The sequence below is a fragment of the Pipistrellus hanaki genome (genome assembly GCF_964339955.1).
Source record: "Pipistrellus hanaki genome assembly, chromosome: 11".
Lineage (NCBI taxonomy): Eukaryota > Metazoa > Chordata > Mammalia > Chiroptera > Vespertilionidae > Pipistrellus > Pipistrellus hanaki.
The window spans coordinates 43,571,225-43,594,416 of NC_140513.1; the positions used below are offsets into that span (position 1 = coordinate 43,571,225).

Sequence of the window (23,192 nt, forward strand, 5' to 3'; positions counted from 1 at the left end):
AAAAAATCAATAAAATATATTTTAAATAAAAAAAGAATAATTTGTGTTATATAATATCTGCCAAGAGATACATTTTAATGAACAATTAAACTATAAACTTTAACAGATAATTGAGATGGTTTGGGAGAAATCAAAGTTTCATTTCACATGTACTAAAGCATACTCAGTGATGATATTTCCTGAAATCAATTATTATATTAACTATAGTTGCATTTGTATTAACTAGGTGTATGATTCTAATTTTAAAAACATTCATACATATTGGATAGGACAGGTTCTTTGTGATTTGCCCAAGGTAAACTTACAGCCTTACTTCCCACTCCTACCTTTTCTGGGTCATCAAACTACTTGGGACTTGTTTCTTTCCCAGGGCTCTTTCCCACCTCTGTGCTATCACATGGTATAGTGCCTCCAATTGAATGGTCTCTTTCCATTTTTCTGTAAGAACTAGAGGCCCAGTGCATGAAATTCATGCACAGAAGGAGAGTCCCTCAGCCAGGCCTGCACCCTCTCACAAAACAGGACTCCTTGGAGAATGTCCAACTGCCAGTTTAGGCCCAATCCCACAGGGATCCCTGCAGGATTGGGCCTAAACTGGCAGTCGGACATCCCTCCCACAATCTGGGACCAGTAGCTCCTAACCGCTCACCTGCCTGCCTGCCTGATCACCTCTAACCCCTCTGCCTGCCTTCTCACCCTTAACCACCTCTGCCTTGGTCCCTGCTGCCACTTCATCAGGAAGGACATCTAGAATGACTTGGAAAGTCAGTCGGCTGTCCAGTCTAATTAGCATATTATGCTTTTATTATTATAGATTACTCTCTGTTTCAAGATGCAGTCACCTCCTCTAAGGAGCCTGCCTAACCCTGGTTGGTTTGGCCCAAGGGACAGAGTGCCAGCCTGTGGACTGAAGGGTCCGGGGCTCGATTCAGGTCAAGGGTACATGCCCAGGTGCAAACTCGATCCCCAGTAGGGAGCATACAGGAGGCAGCCAATCAATGATTTTCTCTCATCATTAATGTTCCTATCTTTCTTTCCCTCTTTCGTCCTCTTTGAAATAAATAAAAATATATGTTTTTAAGGAGCCTTCCCAGACTCTACAAACATAGCTCCACGTTTCTTCCCGTTTTTCCATTAAAACAATTTGCATAGCCCGGCCAATATGAACACATCAGTGCATATACTATTTGTGTAGCTATACTTTCTGGTTTCCCAATAACTAAACCCCTTCTACTCTCAAAAGTGTTCTGACTTAAATAATAAATTATATGGTCACCTCAAGTTTGGAGCACATTGCCCCTGACCACCCTGAACCATGTCATCTCATTTTCTAATTTCTCAACAAATTTCACTTCTTTTTTCTTTTAGTTCTTCAATATTCTCCCTCAAAAGGATTAGTCATTCTTCCTACTCAATTACATTTTATATGGCCCAAGAAAGTAAAAGTAAATACTGTGCTGCAAAATCAGAAAATACAGGTTTCATTCCACTTTCTCACCAAATTCTTATCTATACCAACCTCTTATATGAGTGATGACACCTATTAGACCAACCCAGCTGCTCCCCTTTGGATCAGACAGATGGAAAATTGCATCTGCCTTCCTGTGCCTATGGTCTGTGTCTGCCACACATCCACTGGCCAGGGTTACAACATCCACTGTCTTCTTGATAATCTAGAAGCCTTGACTCAATAACTACAGTAGAAACTATTAAATCGGCCTGGAAAAAATAATTAACACCTCTTTTCCACATCATTTTACTCAGAGCTTGAAGAAACACTTCTGAAAGATCAAAGAGAATCTATCTCTTTTTTGGAAAAATAAATGTGTTTGGTCTTTCATTCTATTCACAAAATTTGAGTTCAAATTCTTTCTGAACTCAAGATGTTAACATGATCACTCAAAATACAGGTAATCAAGAAATATTCCAAAAGTCACAAAATGCATCTCTAATATATTACCAAACTAATTTTCCACACTGGTACAGTCTGAATGAACTAAGAAACATACATTTAAAAACCTATATCGTAATAAAGCTCAAAAGGTTTGAAATATATTCCCTTAATAAGATCATTTATAAAAAAGATTTACATGATTCTTTCTAATTTTATAAAACATTATTTAGGGGCATGGAAATTAGAGAAAATATGAGCTAAAAGGAAGATTAACCATCATGTAGTTAATCATTTTGCTCAATGAGGAGAAAGCCTCAAATATTTAACCTCTTAGGGTTTCTCTCATTATCTGTTTTTTGTTTTGTTTTGTTTTGTTTTTTAATCCCGGAATTACAGTGCAAAGAAACATAAACCACGATTTGCTTTAAAACATTTTCCCAAATCTGCCATAACTGTATTTTCACAGAGCAAAGTTCATGACAGGCCAGCTCCCCAGGTAACATGGATTAAATGCCTTCTAAAGGAAAATAAAATTAAGCCATTACCAATGCAAGGCTTCTAAACTGTGTTTTGGGATGTGAAATACGACTTGACAGATGCCTTATAGACTGTGGTGAATACCCTTTCTGATGAGAACTTCTGCAGTTTTTCTTTCACCTATAAGAGGTTTGTAATTTAAGGTGACATATACATGTCCACACAGTATGGCAAACATGTATATACACAGATAAATATTCCAGTATCCCTTTCTTATGTAAAATTGTTGGAGGAAGTGAGAATCTTGCATTTTAGTTGTAGTTATTTTAATTATTGAGTTTGCATTAAATATTTGACAGACTGATGCCTTGTGGATACAATTTGGAAGCTATATTCTCTCTGATCTTTACAGGATGTGTCACTTGTGGTGTTTCAGCCTGAAGAGACAAAGAGGATATTAACGATAATTTTATTTATTTAGTCACATCAAGAAGATTTGATAAAAAGGAAAACTAAATATTTTAGTAACTTACTAATTCTCCAGATATATCCAGAGTAGCAAAAATGTTTTGGAGATCACTTTATATTAAAAGCAGAAAGGCTGCATTGTATTTGGAAGACAGAACGCTCTCTCTTCTTACCTTTACAAATGCGAGTGATGTGACAGATTTGTCAGTTCCACTTTTAACTCAGGGAGGCAAGGAGGTGGTGATGATAGACATTGCTCAGCATAGTTTCATCCCAACCTTTAACTGATTATTAATTGTAGAGAAAGTATACTCTGAGTAGGAAATGGACACTCAGTTGAAAGCCTTCTGCCACTACCTGTGACACTCTATTATCTTACCTCTTGTCCCTGAATTTTATTCCAAGGGATCACGAAATTACCCTAATCACTATCAGGGCATGGATGATCATGAAGATGTACTCTCTCCTAAATACTGCCTCACTACACTTTAATTGAAATGACAAGGTAGGTTTCCATTTATCTAGAGTTCAATGTAAATTTTGAGAGCACTGTTCTCACCCTTGGCTGCCCATTAGAATCACCAGGAAAGCTGCATCGTAGAGCAATTACATCACAGACTCTGGGGGTGGGACCCAGGTATGCATACTTTATAAAGCTCTTTTAGGGGTTCCAAAGTCATTCAAGGACCACTGCTCTAGAGGCACTAAGTAGGCAACAGTCAAACAGTTTACTAGTCTTAGAAAAATCACTTAAATCTCTAGGCTTTGTTCTCCTCATCTAAAAAAATGGTATGTGTGGAAGGGAATTAGTGTTATACTTATTTATTTTCTTATATTTTTAAATAAAAATGTATACTTATAGTTATGAAATATTTCAACACAGGCAGCAAAACATATAAACTATTTTAAGATACTTGTGATACCTATGTTACCACCACCAAGTTAAAAAGAAATTAATATTTTGCTGTATTTGTTTCAGTTCTCTCACTTTTTGGGGGGAAAAATAGATAAAGCAAAATTCCCATATCCTATTTCTTTGCTCTCTAGAAGTATCCATTATCCTTTTGTTACTGTTTATCCCGACCACAACAATTTAATGTACACAAGTGATTATGTACCTACAATGACTATGTAATACTATTTAGTGTTTGTTTAAAGGTATATAAATTGTATTACACTGTGTATATTTTTTGGCATATAAGTTTTCATTCCACATGGTGTTTTGAGATATATCCATATTAGCATCTCTCTATTCAATCTATATAGAGATTTATATCTAGTTCATTAGTTTTAAACTCCCTTATACTATTTTATTATGAATAAACCATCTATTGATTTACCTTATCCATGGATACTTAGTTAATTTACCATTTTAAAAGCAGAGGCGATATACATACCTGTTTGTGTGTCTCCCTGCCACCATATGTAAGAGTTTCAATAGGTAGAGAAGAAACTTAGACATGGTTTTGTTGGATAACCTCATCTTCTTTCCTAGATATTTCCAATTTTTTTCCAAAGTAGTTACACCAATTTACTCTTGCCAGCAATATAAAAGCATCCCCCATTCTCTGTACTTTCATCAATACTTGACAATATAAGAACTTATTAAATGCATCAAAATGAAGCTTGCAGAATGGTAATTAATAATTATGCTTAGATGATATTTTCCTAAGGTCTCTTCTGGTTGTATTATCATGGTCACCACATCAACACCAAGTCTTATCAAAATAACAAAATAAAGGATATAGAAAAAAACTTTCATGGTTTATACTGAATTTACTTTTCCTCAAGAAATGTCTTTCATGGCTAATGCTGGCCTATGAACCCATAAATCAGGCCATTAAAGAGGAATGGGGACATGGCCTAGCTCTGTATTTATTTTCTTGTACTCATAATCCAATGTTACTTAAAAAGCAAACTTGTCCAGTATTCAAGCCAAAGCAAATACTCTGGATTTTGCCAGGCAAAATGCCTGTGGAGAAATGAGTCAATTCATACAAAATTCAAAGCTGTCTTTGGTCAGTGACATTTTCGTGAAAATCTGTGGGTGGGTAAAAGTTTTGCAAAATTCCTTTTTGCTATTGGATAAAATTGATCCAGGAAAAACAAGCAAAATTTAAGTGGTGACCCACATTCCCCTTAATTCCCTTATTAACACTCCCTAACCTCCCAGCACAACTGCTTTCTATTGTGCATGAAGGAAGCCATCAGTGTTCCTAATCCTGGCAACAGGATCCTGTCCCTCTACTTACTCTGCTCCCATCAGATAGGCTTTCTCATGAGGCATACTGGCCGGCTGAGCAAGCTTCAGCTCATTCAAGACACACCTTCCTGGGAATGCTACCCAGGCATTGCACACTCTTCAACTTAATAGCAAAAAGACCTACTTTGCTCAGCATACACTCTGTTGGAACCATTACTATGGATACTGTTAGAGATGGTTAGTGTACATCTATAGTTCTGTGTTACACTTTTAGGAATATGAAAAGAAATTCAGACTCTGAAACTTGTTCTAACTTGGGAATTTGAAACCTTATCATCTCAGAAAAACCTAACAAAATTTAGCACAATCATACCCAGAAATGCTGAAAAGTTCTCTTAATTCCAAGATTCATCAGCGTTGGGGTTTGTCTAAATTCAGGAAGGTTTAAATAGAATGATTTTGCACCTAGGAATTACTTGAATTAGTAAACAGCAATGAGTGGACTCAGACATTTTTAAGATAATATTTCCATATGCCACTTTCTGATTTAACTGAGTTCTGCCTGTCTGCCTAACAAGGCCTTTACTTCTCAAGGCCTTGGCCATTGGCTGGGTGTATCTCTGTAATCCGGGCCAGGCCTGGAAAGATAGCACCTGGTTTGACTTTCCATAGAAGCAATAGGATGAGATATACAGAAGTGGGAGTTGCTTGGATGGGAAGGAGAAAAGAAACAATTTCTTCTTCCAGTAAGTTAACCAAATAATATGATCCTGCCCCAATTCTGCCACCTAGAACCTTAAGTGGTCGGAATCTCAGAGTTCTGGGTAAGGCTGAGGAGTTTCAATCAGGGATTCTGAGAATGGCACTCCTATGCATGACACGGAATTTGGCATCAAAGGAGGACATCAGTGGCAGCCTCTGTCTGTAAGGAGGCTGTCATTAAGTAGCCCTTTCACACACTACACTCTCTTCTACCATGACTCCAGATACTCACTGTGCTGCTTCTAGCCATGGACACCAACACAATTGGGTCACTACATCTTTCTAGGGTCAGTAAGCTAAGTGAGTGAAAATGATGACTAACTTTAACTGTGGTCCACAGAAAATTAATCACAGTTAAATGTACGTGAACCAATTTAAAGTGCTCCTATCTTTTGCAGCATGTGACATAGCCACAAAAATCCAAAGGTCACTGCATGTCTCCAAAAGGGGAATGTGGTCATTTTCCTTGGCAAGGATCTTGAGCTTTGAATCAACTACCATCAGGTTTCAAAGCAGTATGAGATGAAACATTTTGGTTTTAACAGTTCTTTGTGTCTGAATTCTAAGAGTGTAACCACTGTTTTTACCAAAGGCAGACAAATGCATCTTTTTCAGATGTGCATTCACATTAAGCACAATGTCTTCTATCCATAGACTACAACTTGGGAAGACTGCTAACTTTTCACAGAAAATTATTTGTTGCCAGTTAGCTTAGGCCTTACAAGTCAGGCAAATGACATGTAGCAACATAACAGTTTTCAGAAGACATAATGTTCATGATATGTATGTGTTATATGAAAATGGATGTCTTCCTGCTAAAAATACATAGTCCCAAGACTAGAACTGCAGTGTTAGCCCCTAAGAAATCCTGTTTTGTATAAATACATGTGCACTATAACACGTGCAAGTAAATGCTTTGTGGTTCTAAATTTGACATGGAATACATATCACAATCTGAATTTTGCAAAGATTCCATTTAGAAGTGGGAAGTGGGCAGTTTAGGGGAGAGGGAAATCACTTCCCATACCTATCCCAGACAATGCAATGGAAAGCTTTGAAGAGGCATGCAAACATCCACCTCTTATTCTTCCACTTAAGTATTTCTATTTTTAATAGTCATCATGCACTTTAGCAAAAGTCAACTTGTTATATGCCTTCGCAAAGTTAAGAGCAGTGGGAAAATGGGGAATCCTAGTGCACAAAAATTAATTTTGCAATGCAAAAAATATTTTTTTGGATAATTTAAGCCTTTTTATGTTTTGGGTGTTTTGTTGTTGTTGTTGTTTTCAGTAGAACCAAATCCAGCACACTATTTTCAGCCAGGATTAGTCATAACTAAAAGGTTGGACTGTTTTCATTCAGAGACTAAATGTCTTTCCTGCCTGCAATAGGCCTGTGTGTTCCAAGCAGAGTAAATGGAATAGCCTTCAATTGCTTTCTCTTTCTGGCATTTTTAATGCAGAACCCTACCGACAGAGTAACATTTTGTTGCCTGGAATGTAATTATTCTTTTCACTCATATAACCTGGCAGTCTCACAATGTATCAGCTTCAGGTTTTCACTAAGAAAAATCACAACATGGGGTATAATGTAACAATAAGAAATGCAATTTCATTCTGCCAGAAATTCTTAAAACTCAAAAATACTGAATGGTGAAAAACTGCGCCTAATACTTGCATCATAGCTATCATCTGTTTGGTTTGCTTTTACATGAATGGGACAACTTGACCAATCTATAATCAAACAACACTTGGTCCAGATGCTTTATCGTCAAGATATACTACAGAAAGAAGGAATTCTGTCTAGGGGATCCTGGTCTAAATAAGTACCTTTTCAAAAATTATTTATATATTTCACACATTTAGTGACCTGTAGCATATTCAATATCCAGGGAGTGCCTATGATTCTCAGATTTAACTCTAAAATAAATAATCCTGCCCATTAAACTAATATAAAACGCATGCTCTTTTTTCCAAGTTAAGTGAGCTGTCTGAGATTGGGCAAAGCTATCTGTGATCCCCAGGGTGATGTCCTGCTTATAAATACGGAGGGTTTCTGTGAGGTGTGAGATGATTGTGAAATCATTTCAGAGCCATATTATTAAAGCCAGTTTTGCCAAGAAACACAGATAGTTCCAGGATTGATGTTGTGAAAGGGGAGGCAGAGGAAAAAGACACCATGCTCAATTCCTTCAACACCAATGGGACATTTCCCTCTTGGTTCTTTCCCCTAGACTTCTTTACAAAATACTCTCTCCTCAAAATTCAGTGAGATCCTATGAGAGTCTGTCCCTGTGGTGTCCCCTGGGTGTTTTATGCCAGCTATAAATCACTCACTAGCTTCACAATCCCAGAATGTGCAGTGTGCAGGCAGATGAGAGGGTCCACACAGGCGAGAGGTGTTTACTAGCCAATGGCTAAATGGGAGTTCCTTTCAAATATCAGAGCCAGCCCGCCCCAACCCCATTACTAGCCGGGTCAGTAGAGAGAAAGAAAAATCACAAAATATTGGCTTTGAAAAAGACATAAAGCTTACTGGGAGCGCAGTGTGTGTTCCTCTGCCCTGCACATTTCGGCAACTTTACGTAGGTTCCTGGCATCTATTTTCCAAGACTTTGGACATTGTGGCAGATCAATGTCCCCTGACATGGTGGGTCATTTACATTTGCAGGACAGAATCAAGAAGTGAAGGGGCACTCAGCAGCTAATAATTAAAGAAACGTTCCGCGTCCTCACATTGAAGAGAAGTCAAATCTCATGGATACCTAGATCTCCACGCACCATCCAAATCCCATAAAAGGAGAAAATGTCCCGTCTTGTGGGCCAACTTTGGAAAAACACATGCACTTTCCCGGGGCGCCCGAGGGCCTTGGAACACTCACCGTGCACTTGTTGGGCTTCTCTCCGGAGTGGACTCTCATGTGGATCAGCAGTTTGTAGCGGGCGTTGAACGGCTTGTACCTCCGAGGACACCCTGCCCAGAAGCAGGTGAAGTCTTCCCCTTTGCGCTGGTCTATGTGCACCTTCTCGATGTGCCGCACCAGCTCCTCCTGCTGGTCGTACAAGGCGCTGCAGTCGATCCAGCGACAGCAGTGCTTGCCCCCCACGTCGTCCATGTCCCCGTCCTCCTCCAGGGCCAGTGCTGGGGCGTGGGACACCAGCTCCTGGTGGTGCAGGTGCGGGTGGGCATGGTAGGGGGGAGGGGGGCCTTGGGGCTGGAGTGGCAGAGGAGGCAGAGGAGACGCGGAGGGCAGGTCGAGAGCCCCTCCAGGGAAGTCGTCCAGGCGCTCCGTCTTCAGCAGGCCGGCCGGCTGGCCCTCGGGCCCAGGCAGGCCGTGCTGCACCACCATGTTGTTGACCAGGGGCTGGAGGCCTCCGTGCTCCAGCTGCTGCATGCGCTCGTACTCCAGCGCGCAGTCCTCCCCGTAAGCCGGGAGCACCAGGCCGCCGCCGGCCACCCGCACGCCCTTCTGGCTGCTGGGCACTGCGCACGGCTGGGGGATGCAGCTCCCGCGCACCCCCAGGAAATGTCCGTAGACCTCAGGCTGCGGGGACATGTTGGCCGGGGAAGCCCTGGACCCGTTGATGTAGGCGACCAGGGACGTGGGAGAGGTGCGGATGATGGTGTTGAAGTCGATGCTGATGCCGTCGGACAGCGGGGACAGGGACAGGGCTCTCTTCTTGGAGCGGGCCGAGTGGGACCTGGCTGAGGAGTGGCGGGGGCTGGAGTAAGGAGAGTGGCTGTTTTCCATGCCAAAAAGATAGGGCGGCAGAGAGTTAGAGACACTGTTGCTGGACATGGCTGTCCCCGGAGGAAGGCTAAAGAGGTCCCCTAGGTCGGTGCCATTCTGGGAGCTGTGGTTGGCGGAGAGTGAAGGGAGAGCCCTGTAGCCTTGAGTCCACTCTTGTTTCACACTCAACGCCGACTGGCTTTCCGTCAGACTCAAAGTCGTGGACGCCAAAGACTCACGTGAAATAAGGGACCTAGAACAGCAGCCAGAAGGGGTAGAAAAAGACAAACATTTTAGCAGGATATAGATTGCTTAAGAGCTAAAAGAACATTTCATTGACAATCCCTTAAGTAGTTCCCCTAATTACATTCTCGGCTAAACACACATTCTTTGGCTAAGATAACACCGAGGCTTTTAGTTCCAGGTAAATAGCATTTTACCAAGAACAATAAAGGCTAATGCTCACTGGACTAATAAAACAAAAGATCTATTGTTATACATAATCTTAATACCTTAATGATAATAAATAGTCCTTGCTTTATTCTTTAAACATTTTTTTATATATGGGGAAAATTCGAGACCTGTGAATGATTATTGATGCCCGTGTCAAGGCAAACCAAATAAGTAAGTATTTATTATGTACCTAATGAATGCAAAACACTACAAATAGGCACTGAAAGGAATACAAGTCTACACAGAGTCCCAGTCTTTGAGGAAGATCAATTTGGTGAGGTAAAACATAAACCCATGCTTGCCTTGAAAAAAAGTAAATCCTGAAAGTCAAAATGTCATCCTGGATATATAATAATGCTTTCTTCACTTGGCAACAATCCCTCTTCTGTTCTTCTTACCCCTTTTTAAAGCATGCCTCATGTAGCAGTATTTACCTGCATATCAAAATAGTTTCTAATATAGCCTAACCACCTTAAAATTCATTTTGCTTTACTATGGCATCATTACCTTAAAAATCACTGAAGAAAAAAAAAAAAACACCTTTGTCCCTTGGATGGAAAATTTGTGACACAAGCTGGAAATAACTGTATTTCTCAATCAGACATGGAGTGTATCATAAAAACCTGGATTACTTACATGTACCTACATTGAATTTTAGAGATCTTTTTTCTGACAAAAAAAATTAATCAAAAATATTATATATACACTGAGTTTTCAGATTATTATGATCTCTAAACTCATAATAATCTGGTCACTCAGTGTGTGTGTGTGTGTGTGTGTATGTGTGCGTGTATTAGAGGCCCAGTGCATGAATTCATACATGGGTGGGGTCCGGCCAGCCTGGACATGGATAGTTGGCCGAACTGCCTGCTGGTCAAACTTCTGGTCAAAAGGACAATTTGCATATTAGCCTTTTATTATATAGGATATACACTGAGTGGTCAGATTATTATACATTCAGAGATCATAATAATCTGGCCACTCAGTGTATATATATTTTTCCCATATACTACTGCCAAAGGAGCTGAGGGAAAAGAGAAGCATTCTCACCCCATCTGCTCTTCTTGATCCTTTTTACAACATGAAAACCAGGAACACTGTTTCCTACAAGCATGAGATATTAGCTAGAAAATATCTCAGCTCTGAAATGCACAGCATAAGGTGATAGATAACACCATTATGGATGTGATGTTTCCATCAGGTGAAGTGATGTTTACCAATGACAAACACAGCAGGAAGGTACGTCCAGTTGCCCTTGACACAGATTTTTTTTTTCTTGGTCTACATCCTTATATTCGGGCTGAAGTCCTTTTGCAAGCCCCAAAGTTGATTCTACACCATCTGTTTCTAAATTCCCCATGGACACTTTCAATTATTTTCCCAGCACACCTGCAGCGTGCAGCTCTCCCTGAAGAGCTCAGGTGAAGGTTCCTGATGATTGAATGTCAAGGACCTTTTGGTCCCTTCCCAGGGAGATCCAGAAAAATCAGTGGTTGTGTCATATATGAGGCAAAGACAACTGACTTTGCTTTATGCCCCAAGGTTGAGAGAGTTTACAGAACATTCTCAAATGCTGTGTTTGCTTGGTCACTGTCACACTAAAGCATTTCAGAAATTTAAGCAGCAAGTAGCAGGCAGAAAGTATTTTATCCACTTGTATGTACTCTGTATATGCAATTAGATTATTTGCCTATACTGAGACATGTTTATTTGTTCCTTTGTCCAGAGACATTTCATACTTTTCTCAAATGATACTTAACTACAATTCAATTTAAATCTGAGCATAAACCCCATGCAGGCATGTTCCTTAACTCCTCAAACATCAATTTCTAAGACAGTTATTATATACTTTTTTTTTTCAGAAAGCAAAGTCTATATTCTACTCACTAAGGAAATAATATACATAAAGAATTCTCTTTTCTATCTCAACGTGTAATAAGAATAAAATTTCCAACAAATGGCATTTACTTATTGTCCCTCATACCTCCTGTACAATTATCTTTCAGCATTCTAATCCATAATCTCCCTCAAATACACTAGTTCTCAGTCAGAGTCCACTTTCCAAAGATGTTAAATGCTGGCTGTCTGTACTATGCCTTAAACATAGCTAACTTCCTCAATAAAATTCAAAGCCTTCCCACAAAAGGATCATTTTCATCTCCCCCAGCACCCACTAGGGTGTTAGAAACATAGTACGTTTCAAAAAAAGTGTTGATTAAGAAAGTTAATAATCAATAACTAAATAAAGTAAATTCTACTTAGCCCAGCCAGCATGGCTCAGAGGTTGAGTATCGACCTATGAACCAGGAGGTCATGGTTTGATTCCCAGTCAGGACACATGCCCAGGTTGCAGGCTGGATCCCCAGTGAGGGGCATGCAGTAGGCCACCAATCAATGATTCTCTCTCATCATTAATGTCTCTCTCCCTCCCTCCCCCTCCCCCTCCCCCTCCCCCTCCCCCTCTCCCTCTCCCTCCCCCTCTCCCTCTCCCTCCCCCTCCCCCTCCCCCTCCCCCTCTCCCTCTCCCTCTTCTTTCCTCTCTGAAATCAATAAATATTTATTTTTAAGTAATAAACAAAATAACTTCTATTTAAGGACCAAATTCCTTATAGAAGCCCTGGCTGGTGTGTTGCTCAGTGGTTAGAGCATTGGCCCTCACACCAAAGGATTACAGGTTATATTCCAGACCCCTGATTGGGTTGAATGGGAGGCAACCAATCCATCAGTCTTTCTCACATCTCTCTCTCTTCCCCCCCACCTCTCTCTTTTTCTCTCTCCCTCCATCCTTCCTCCCTGCCACTCTCTCTAAAGATCAATGGAAAAAAATATCCTCTAATGAGGATTTTTAAAAAATTCCTTATAGAAGTAAAAATGCAGCAGCATTTGATGGGCAAGTCACCTACCAGTTGGATCACATACATCCACCATTGATTTCCCCATATCATATCCCACATATGGTTCATAATACTCTACTTGATTAAAGGGCCTGGTATTACAGGTTTAAAGTCACAAAAGCTATAATTGAAACCCATCGTTCTCTTTCTGCAACGATATGCTGAATGACTGTGAAGGGTTCCAAAGGACTCTCTCCTATAGCCCCTGCTGCTACACACACCAGGCCTATGGGGAAGAAAGTGACAAAGAGCTGTGGTTCTGTCACTTTACTGAGAGCAAGCTCCATTTCCATATGGTCATCTGATCCTTGGCATATTATTTCTGGTGATTGGTTAATTTGGAGCTTTATGTGAAAGAAAAGCAATATGGCTCAAACAAAATAAAACCAATATGAAAAACTCAGAAACTATCAGTGAAACAGGTTAGGGCGGCTAGTGAAGCAAGAATTCAGTAACTCTCACGGGGCCATAAAAGGAGTAATGGCCAAAGTGAATGACTTAGTTCAAGGCCGAGATCAAAAGAAATACTAACTAATAGATCATGTGCAATTCCTCAAACTAAGAGAGAGAGAGAGAGAGAGAGAGAGAGAGAGAGAGAGAGAGAGAGAGAGAGAGAGAGAGAGATCCTCTAGAAGAATTAGTGCTGCATATAAACACAGAATGGCTTTATAAAATGTTAGAACTTAGAGCCCAGACTCCATTCTCAACACCTTGGCCTCTGAGCTTTATGGACACAGTCCAACCCAAAAGGAAACTCTAGGAAATTCCATCCCCAGAAATCACCTCAATAAATTCTGGATTAGGAGAGAAAAATTGGTGCCTTTTTGGATCTGGATTGACATTATTAAATTGGTGGTTCAACTTTTATAACTGAAAAACTAAGTGATAAAAGACAAAGTTTTTAGACTTTCTGTGTCTTGGGTCCATCATCTATAAAACTGGTAATACTTGCAGGAAGTTTGTAAATATTCAATCACAAAATGTAGAATTACAATCGATGTGAAAGCACTAGCAAAACTAAACATATACAAAACCCAGGCAATCTCTTCTGCTTCCCAACTTTTGCCAGATTTGTATATGAAGTGACTGTAAGGAGGTTATCTATCAGCACCTCAGCCTCATCACTTTAGGGAAAATATATACAACAGTCTCCGTATTGCAGTTTTTGCACTACCAAAATTAAGAATGGCTCCTGAATATTTAGGAGGGTATGGTATAGTTTGCATTTCTCATTAAGTAGGGCTAGTCAGAAATGGTTGGGAAATTAATGAAGGCAAATATACAGCATTAGGACATGATTCTCATTGGAGTATACAGGACCCAACAAAGCTAAGGAAGAGTACTCTTCCCATGATGAGGCACTCCAGAAAAAAAATATTCAAGGGGGTCAAAAGAAGAAATGCAGTCAATAAATCTTTACTACCTACTCAATGTTATCAGTAATTAAGAAATGCAAATTTAAAAAATAACATTTTGTACATCAAATTGGCAAAGTAATAAAAATAATAATTCCTATATTTGATAAGATATGGGGAAGAAGGAACTCTCAATACTATTGGTAAGTATATAAATGGGTAAATCTTTTCTGCAGTATGTTGAAGAATACGTACCAAAAGCCTCAAAACTATACATTTCCAGCAAATCTTACTTCTAAGAAATTATTCTAATAACCAGAAATAAGCAACAAAATATTTACAGGATTGAGTCAGTATGGTATCTTAAAATACTTAAATAAAGGAAAAAAATAATTGCTCAGTAACAAAAGACTGATAAAAAAAAAGTATAGTTGTATTTATAGAATTGAATTATTAGGTAGAAAGAAGCCATTATGTGATGCTTAAGACTTTTGTAACAAAAGAAAGAATTTATATTAACTAAACAAAGTAATTATTAAACTATGTAGATTATTAGATCGATCTGATACAAAGGAAAACCTGTGCTTATGTGTTTGCATATAACTAGAAGGTTGTATATCAAAATTCCATCCATGGTTGCCTGTGCATGGTCAGATTCAGGATGACTATAATTTACTGCCTTGTGCTTTTCTATATTTTCTATAATAAGTATGAGTTACATAGATAATCAGGAAAAACAATAAAATTTACAGCTTTTGATAGGGTGGTCATCATTCAGACTAAACAGTTCATGCCCCCTCTCCACAACACTCTCCTCTTGGATAAAACACAAAGCTCATTCTCTCTCCATCCTTATTTCTAGGCAGCAAATGCCTTCAAGTTGACTGTTGCCTCCTGTCCTTTCTCTCCTCTGATAGGACACACAAACCAACCATCACAAATGCGACCTTTTCAAATTGCTAAAAGTAAGTTTCATACTTCAACAAGCCCCTTTCCAACTTTTGTTTGTTGCCCATCCTGCAAAAAGAATTATTTCAATAGGAGGACTCACAGAATACATAGTCAAAAATATATGTCCATGCATCTTTAAGATGTTGTCTTTTAAGGATATAAAAATTATGCTAAGGAACAAAATATGCCAAAAAACACTAACATAATAACACTTCCCTGGCCAAGAGACTGCATTAGATAGATGGTTACAGCAGCTCATGCCAGTCCTACCTATCAGTTTCTCCATTAATTATATGATTCTCTGCCTTCTAGGCATAGGCTGGACAGGGAGCTGAAGGCTTCCCAATGACACCTACCCCGCGAGTACAGTTAATTTTACATGCAACGTTCAGCAAGTCTGTGGAGGCCCTCAAGGCATTAATCATCAATGGGGAATAGACAGCAGCAGCTTCCCCTCACAAAAAATCTCAGGTGAAAAACAAGTTTCCCTATCATGAAAAAAAAAATGGCATAAAAAATTATCCAGGAGCTATGATTTCTGAGTCTCAAACAGCAACTAGGAGAAAGTGCAGAGTTGACAAGAAGGGGAAGGAGGAACAGAAGGAAAAGAAGGAGGAAGAAGGAGAAACAGGGTCCCAGAACTGCAAAGCTTTTGAGTAGATTTCCAGGCTCCTCCTCCCCAAGAGGAAGCACAGGTCAGGTCCAGGAGTCAAATCCCTTTGCAAAACCAGGACTAAGAGGCAAAAACTTTGGGTTGAATTTCTCCAAAAATGCACTTCTAGAAGATAAAATAATTCATTTCAAACATAGAAATGGACCTTACACATTGCACAGCATTTTGTCTTCATGCCCCTCTAATGTCAACCTTAAGAGATATATTTGTCTGAAGGGGTCATTTACCTTTTCCTATTTAATTTCCTCCTCTGTAGAGATACACAGCATTTATTAAACCTACTTATTCTAGCACCTAATTGGACACTGTGTTGAAATGTTATGTAACTTATACTTGAAAATATGCTGTCCCAGACACATCGTAAAGTCTTGAAATTCATGATTTCTATCTTCATTTTTTTCTACTGTCTTCCTAAACTTTAACTATTATACTATGCAGACTTAAGGTACTTGGTGGATAGGGGGATAGATTTATAGACAAAACAGTTATAAAGCAGCCTGGAGATGCTGCAACATACGCACTGAAAATGAACAGGTACGATAGATACACGTGAACATCTCAATTTTCTAGGCCTTGACACATGACTTGCCTCTCCAGGAAATGACAAATTAATTCACTGGAATTTAGTCAATGAGGTCCCAACATCTTAAGTTGGGCATTCCTTTCACTCACACCACAAGACAGCAGGTGTTAAACCATTCCTCCCAATTAAGATGATATGGCACATTCTTAATTTTTATACACATTCCCCTAAAAAAGCTCAAATTAAAAGGGTAGCTTAAGCAAGTGAGCATGTGCACACGTGTGTGAGTGTGTGTGTGTGTGTGTGTGTGTGTGTGTGTGTGTGTGTTCAAGAAGAGAAGGGAAAACACTCACAGGGTATGATTATACCATAAGAAGGGGGAAATAAAAGTAACTTGAGACCTGGTATCTGAAGGAGGTATATTCAGGTTGGCTGCATTCATTGCCCTCTGTAAGCTAGGACTGATCTGGTTGCATGCTGTAGAGACCTGGCTTGCTGGAGGTGAAATGGGTCCCAGTCGCTGAACCATCATGGAGCTGCTGGTGACCACTAGATTGTTGCAGCTGCCTTTTCCAATGGACTTGCACTGAGGCCCAAAGCCAAGAGCCCCTAAAAACAAATGAATCAGGTTAGCTTTCATGTTCCTTACATCAGAAATCAGTAAAAACACACAGGTGCACATTTCTATCAGGTCCCACTTTTAGAAACAGTCCTTGGATCTGTTTTTTTTTTGTTTGTTTGTTTGTTTTTTAGTTATTGGTATTACCAAAAAGCTTTCAATTGTAATGAAAAAAAAAAAAAACCCCATAATGCTACAACTCATCTAGAATCACCACTTACACAAAATGTGCTTACATTTTGCTCCTTCTGTATATAAGTGCCCACTTACATTATTTTGTCATCTCCTTACCTAAAGGGTTAAAGTGGTAAGTAGATGGGCTTACTCATATCAAAACAAGTTTATTCTAGAATAGCTAATATTTTAACTGGCTTACTTCTTTCCAATTCTGACCTTCCAAAATGCCTCTTTAAAAGGAGATAGTCTGGCTCTTGTCTCTCCATTCTTGACTTCTTCTCTTCATCCAATAGATTGTCATTGGACATATAGCCAATTTTTTAAAAATCAGGATGAGAGCCATAAACAAAACACTCATTATAATTAGTCATAGCTTTTTCTTTTCATTGTAACAATCTTTGAATGTAGTAAAATTTGGTTCATACCCAAAAGGGAAAGAAGAAAAAAGAAACCCACAAAAATCTGTGTCCTAAGGGAAAAGCAAAGAGGAGAAAGGCAAACACTGACATGACTCACTTACAAAAAAATAAAAAATAAAATGGTTGAATCATTCTAGACATTCTTTTTACATGGACGTACTTCTTCAAACATTTTTTTCTTTTTTTTTTGCAAACTACCTGGTCAAGTCTCAGTGACTGTACACTCTGTTCTCATTTCAAATGAACAAAAATAAGTATGACCTCAGTTTTTAACAGATCAGGCCCTAAATATTTCTCACCAAATTCCCCATGTTTCTCATTGATATATGTGGGATCAAAATAGGTGGAAAGGATCACTGGAACTTTCCTTAGTCCTAGAGGATACAATTTCCTATTTTGTTTGCCCCAAAATTAAATACATAGCCCCAAAGAGGACAGTCATCTTTTGTAATATTCTCTTCAGAGAGCCCAGAAAACTGGATAAATAAGATCTTACAACAATGGCTATGGTCTCATCAATGCAACCAGACCTTAAAAGTTCTGGGAGAGTCCCAGCATCTTCAGCCGGAAGAAGCCTGCTGGAGGCTAGCCCTCTGAAAACTAAAACCCAAGTGATCGCTGCCTTGTTCAAGGCCACACAGGGATTTTCTGACAGACAGAAACAGATTCCATTAGGGTATATTTCCATGGTACCTGGGTGTTTAGGTGTTGGATGCTTCATTTGTTCGGTGGATACATGACAAAATCATTAGCTCTAAGTGAAAGGTTCTCTCAATTTTTTTTAAGATACACAAACCAGAACCTTCCCTCTACCTCTTTCGCTGCAGCTTATATCTGATGCATCTTCTAGTGCCTTGAAAGGTAAGTTATGGATGATCTGTCTCCATAACTCACATAACACTGCATCATCAGGATTTCATTTCCTTATCAAGAAAAATGGATATACTTTTATGCAATAACTATGAACTTAGTATCTTTATAAATTTTATAAAACTACATGCCATTTGCTTTTCAAATCTCTTTTTACCTCAGAAAAAATCGCCATGGTCCATAGCCCAGATCCCATCCCTACCAGTCATGGCTATTAAAAGCTGCAACCAGATGTCAGGTATTTTGTCAAATTTAATGTCATATATTTACCTAAGTAACTCACTCATTTCATGCTTGTTTTAACCTCAGTAAAAAAGGTATTAATATCTACCTCTACAACAAAGACACATTAGCAGCTAGAACAGCTCACCCAAGAAATACTACTTGGAGGCAAAGCATATTCACACATTCTTGCATCAAATCTAAGATACCATATATTGTAAGGCCTATCACCATTTTATGTACCAGTAAGAACCTGAACTGTCAGTTAAACTAGTGCATGGTGTTGAGATTTCAGAGATGTGCTGGTATGAAAATATGTGCTCCTTAGAATGGATAAATAGCAATATGATGGCTGAGAAATGTCTAACCTTGTCTTGTTCATGGTCTTCTCTGCCCTGCCACATCCTTACCCTAACTTGTCTACCTAAATGAGCACCTCTGCACCTTCATGGTCTTAATTCAAAGGTCACATCTCTCTGACTACCCACCCCAACTGCCAGCTGGAAAGATATGACCAATTCTTCTTTCCATTCTCCTACAGTTCCTTACAAAAATCTACCCCCAAACCGTCAGGGAACTGTATCACCTCTACAACAGTTCAGGAACTGTTGTAGAGGTAGATATTAATACCTTTTTACTGAGGTTAATTTACATTCCTGCCACCCCCTCCTCATTTATACTTTAATTCTCTTTCAAGGGAAAGCCCTTGTTTAAGAAATCCTGCTTCCTCAGCACCTAGCCCAGGGCCTAAACAGAACACAAACACTAACATAGGTCAATGAAGTTGAAAAGAAATGAATGGATGAGGACAATGGGGGGTGGGGAAAGGGCAGAGGGTGGGGTGGGAACCTGGTGGAGGGGAGCAATTCAAGGTGGGGGGGGGGAGGAACACATTTGTAATAATCTGAACAATAAAGATTTATTTTTAAAAAGAGAAAATAAAAGATAGTTATACACATGAATATTAAATACTAACAAATTATTTTCACAAAAACTTTCCTGTTTTTCTTTTTTAAAAGGCAGTGCCATTTTTGAAAAACAAGTTCTAATTAAGTCAATCCTTTGACAGATTCCACAGCACTGCTAACTTCCCAGCTTCTCCGTGATTTTTACTGTATTACCTCCCACTCCCAAATACACTGGTCAAGTTAAACCTCATCTAACCACAGAGGAGTGACTGTTTCTGAGTGTCACATATGGCATCCCTGATGCCTCAGGCTAAATGGTAAATGTCTTAGGAACAGGTAATGTTTGTGGCACAGTTGTGAGAATGTTCTGGAAAATAGTATTTGTCTCAAAAGTGTAGGCAAACAATTAGACCTGGGGTCACTGTGTTCAATCCAATAATTTTTTTTCATAATTCTAGACAAAATGAATGCCTCCAGACTACTCAGAATTGGGCAAAACTAGCCTACCTGGGATCCATCCACCCCATCCCCACCCCAGCTAGTTATGCGACTTGGGCACATTATTTAAACATGCTTTATTTCCATGTCTGTGTCCTCTCATCTGTAAAATGGAAATAAAAATAATATCACCTCATAAGGTTGTTTTACATCTAGTATTAATTACACATGTAAAGGACTCAGCACATAGTCTAGCACACAGTAGGTACTCAATGGATATTAGATGCTATTGTTGTTGTTGTTATTATTATTATTATTATTATTATTATTATTATTCATGACTGCCATGGCATTTTTGCTTCATTCTCTTTCTTGAAGTAAACAATCCTAATTCCTTGCATAAAACAAGATAGTAAATTATTCTATTTATTTCTCTACCCATTGTCAATGTTCTATCTGCTTTCAGTCTGGAGCCAATTTTTTTAAAAACCAGGTGTCACAAATAGCAAAAAAACGTTTCAACTGGCCAAGTTTGAATGTTCCTTGGCTTGTCATTTGCTAAAAACAAACTATACAATTTTTCTGACTACCAGATGTGCCAACTACTTGTGCACCGGTTTTCATTTTGAAATACCACTTTTTCTGCTTTTTAGCAACTGCACACTGTTTTTTAAAAATGTGTTTATGGCTCAAATAAATATCTAAGTGGACAGCGTTCTGAGTACCACATACATTCTAGCCAAAATCACTGCATGCTGGTGGGAAGCATAAATGTTTGTATTTTCCAGTTTCTAAATAAGAGGTCATCTTAGCAGAGATATGTTTTTAATTAATATCTTCCTTAGTTTAAAGGGTTCTGGTGAAGTCAAATAGTTGACTATGTCACAATTATCCTTGTTGAGGCCACATCCTTCAGAATTGTTTATGTTTATCCACTGATTCCTCTAAAAATGACATAGATATTGGGGAAACACAAAGGACATATATATGGGAGGAGAGTAGGAAGAAATAACCAAAATGTCTTGATTATTATACTTCATTCGACTGACACTTATCAAATGCCAACCACAAGCCAGACAGTCCCTGGAGACAATAGTGAACAAGATGGACAGTCTCAATCCCCACATATTCAGTATCCTTGTCATAAAGGCAAACACCAAACAAATCATCTCTAATAATAAAAGCATAATATGCTAATTATTGTAGATCAGGCAGCCAAACAACCTTCCAGACTTCATCCTTCCCTTCCGGACAAAGCCCTGGCGGTGAGGCAAGCTGAACAACCTTCCAGACATCATTCTGGACATCCTTCTGAACAAAGCCCTGAGGGGGGGGGCGGGGGGCGGCAGGCAGAACTGGTTAGGGGCAATGAGGTAGGCAGGTGAGCAGTTAGGGGTGATCAGGCAGGCAGACAAGCAGTTTAGGGGCAATCAGGCAGGCAGACAGAGTGGTTAGGGGTGATCAAGCAGGCAGGCATATAAAATAAATCTCCCAGAGGAGCAAATAATATGCAAAATATATTTGTATAGAGTGCTATATTTGTGGGGTGTTACTCTAAAATACAGTAAGGCATGGGTAGTTGGCTAAAAACACCACCAAAGGTTGAGAATTAGAATAAAATAGCTGGCTTCTTATATTCAGGGTCAAAGATTTTAATGTCACAAACACTGCAAATGCTCTGAACTGCGCAAAACCTATGGGAGATAAGAAATATTGGTATAGCATCTAGCCTCCATGGACTGTACAATCTCTGTGGAGATAAGATATACTCACTTAGGAACAATCTGATAATGATACTGTACTGTATGGGATTATAAGCATGAGGATGAATCATAGAGACAGGAGTTCAGAAAATAGGGAAACTTCTGTTTATAGATTATTCATTGAAGAAGAAGGATTTTAATCACCAATTTTATTTAATTCACAAAGGAAGTCCTAAGTTGTTCAATGATAACAAATAAGGTAGGGTCATGGAGAGCACCATAGTCAAACAGCTTTGGGAAACCCCTAATACAGCAAAGTTAAATATATCTCTTTATTACAGATTTCTCAGAGCCTTTAAACAAACTGCAAATGTATAAAATAAATCTCCCAGAAGAGCAAATAATATGCAAAATATATTTGTATAGGATGCTTTTTTCTCTCTCTCTTATGGACTCTCTTAAGACTGGCATCCTAAGGAACATACCTTGGAAACAGTAAGTTAAAACATGAAGTATGAGCACATGAATGAGAAGGATTTGCTAGAATGTAGACATGAAAACAGAAGGGAGGAGACATGGTGCATACTGGGGAAAATGAAGAAAAGTCAAGACTGCCTGCAAGAGGGGAACAGGCAAGCAGAAGAAAGGGATAAAATAGACTGAAGACCTGGACATTATGCATTCACCAATGGCTCAAACCAGGCTGCACATTAGTGTTACTAGGAAAGTTTTTAAAAAATGAAAATTCATAGGTTCCACCTCAAATCAACTAAGCCGGATGAGGCTGATTCCACTGGCCTGGTGACATGCACCTAGGACCCTGTGTTACAGAGATTATAAGGTATACCCTTATTGGAAATCAAGTTCACCCAAGATTAACCTGGTAGAGATGGGGAGAAATGCTAGAGGAGGGCATGAAATTGGACAAATAGTGAGGAAGAGGCCACATGGTGGTGAATGACAGCATAAGACAGCCATGGTTAGGAAAGCAAGTTCAAGTAAGACTGACAATTTTATAATTGCCTGATAAGAATTTAGGAGATCAAGTCACAAGAGGTCATATAAAGACAATTTTTGTGACTTCATTCCACAGTAAGCTACTTCATCCCAGCCAATTACTAGGTCACATCGAATCCAGAATAAAGAAGATTCCCATGAATCATGCAATATCCCACCACAAAGAAGTTGGGCTTGACTTCTACCAAGTTTCTCCCACAAAGAATATAACTTTCACACCAACACTCTTCCAACCTAGTCAGCATTTAAGAATGTTGGCTACAAAGTATGGAATCACCAGCATCACTCGTTTCATTTCACCCCTGCATTAGATGGAGTCGTATTTATACCCCGAGAGATTAAAATATATCATATTCCTTTCTGTGCCACTCAGTTCCCTAGATTCCTGGACATGAAGCCTCATTCTTGTTCCCCACCGCTTGGGCACTCCTGATAA

General features: G+C 39.1%; 1 protein-coding gene across 6 annotated transcripts in view; it reads right to left on the bottom strand.

The window, feature by feature from the left end:
* The window catches only part of GLIS3 (GLIS family zinc finger 3), a 430,490-nt gene that overhangs the window by 277,347 nt on the left and 129,951 nt on the right, over window positions 1–23,192 (bottom strand). For 4 of the 6 annotated variants that reach the window (XM_084899488.1, XM_084899486.1, XM_084899489.1 and 1 more), the window contains 2 exons: window positions 16,785–16,992; window positions 8,686–9,787 (listed from right to left, as the gene is read on the bottom strand). In XM_084899488.1, coding sequence (XP_084755614.1) covers window positions 8,686–9,787; window positions 16,785–16,915 — 1,233 coding nt within the window. In that variant the 5' untranslated portion in view covers window positions 16,916–16,992. The remainder of the gene's footprint in view (window positions 1–8,685; window positions 9,788–16,784; window positions 16,993–23,192) is intronic. The other 2 variants (XM_084899491.1, XM_084899490.1) reach the window with 1 other exon arrangement.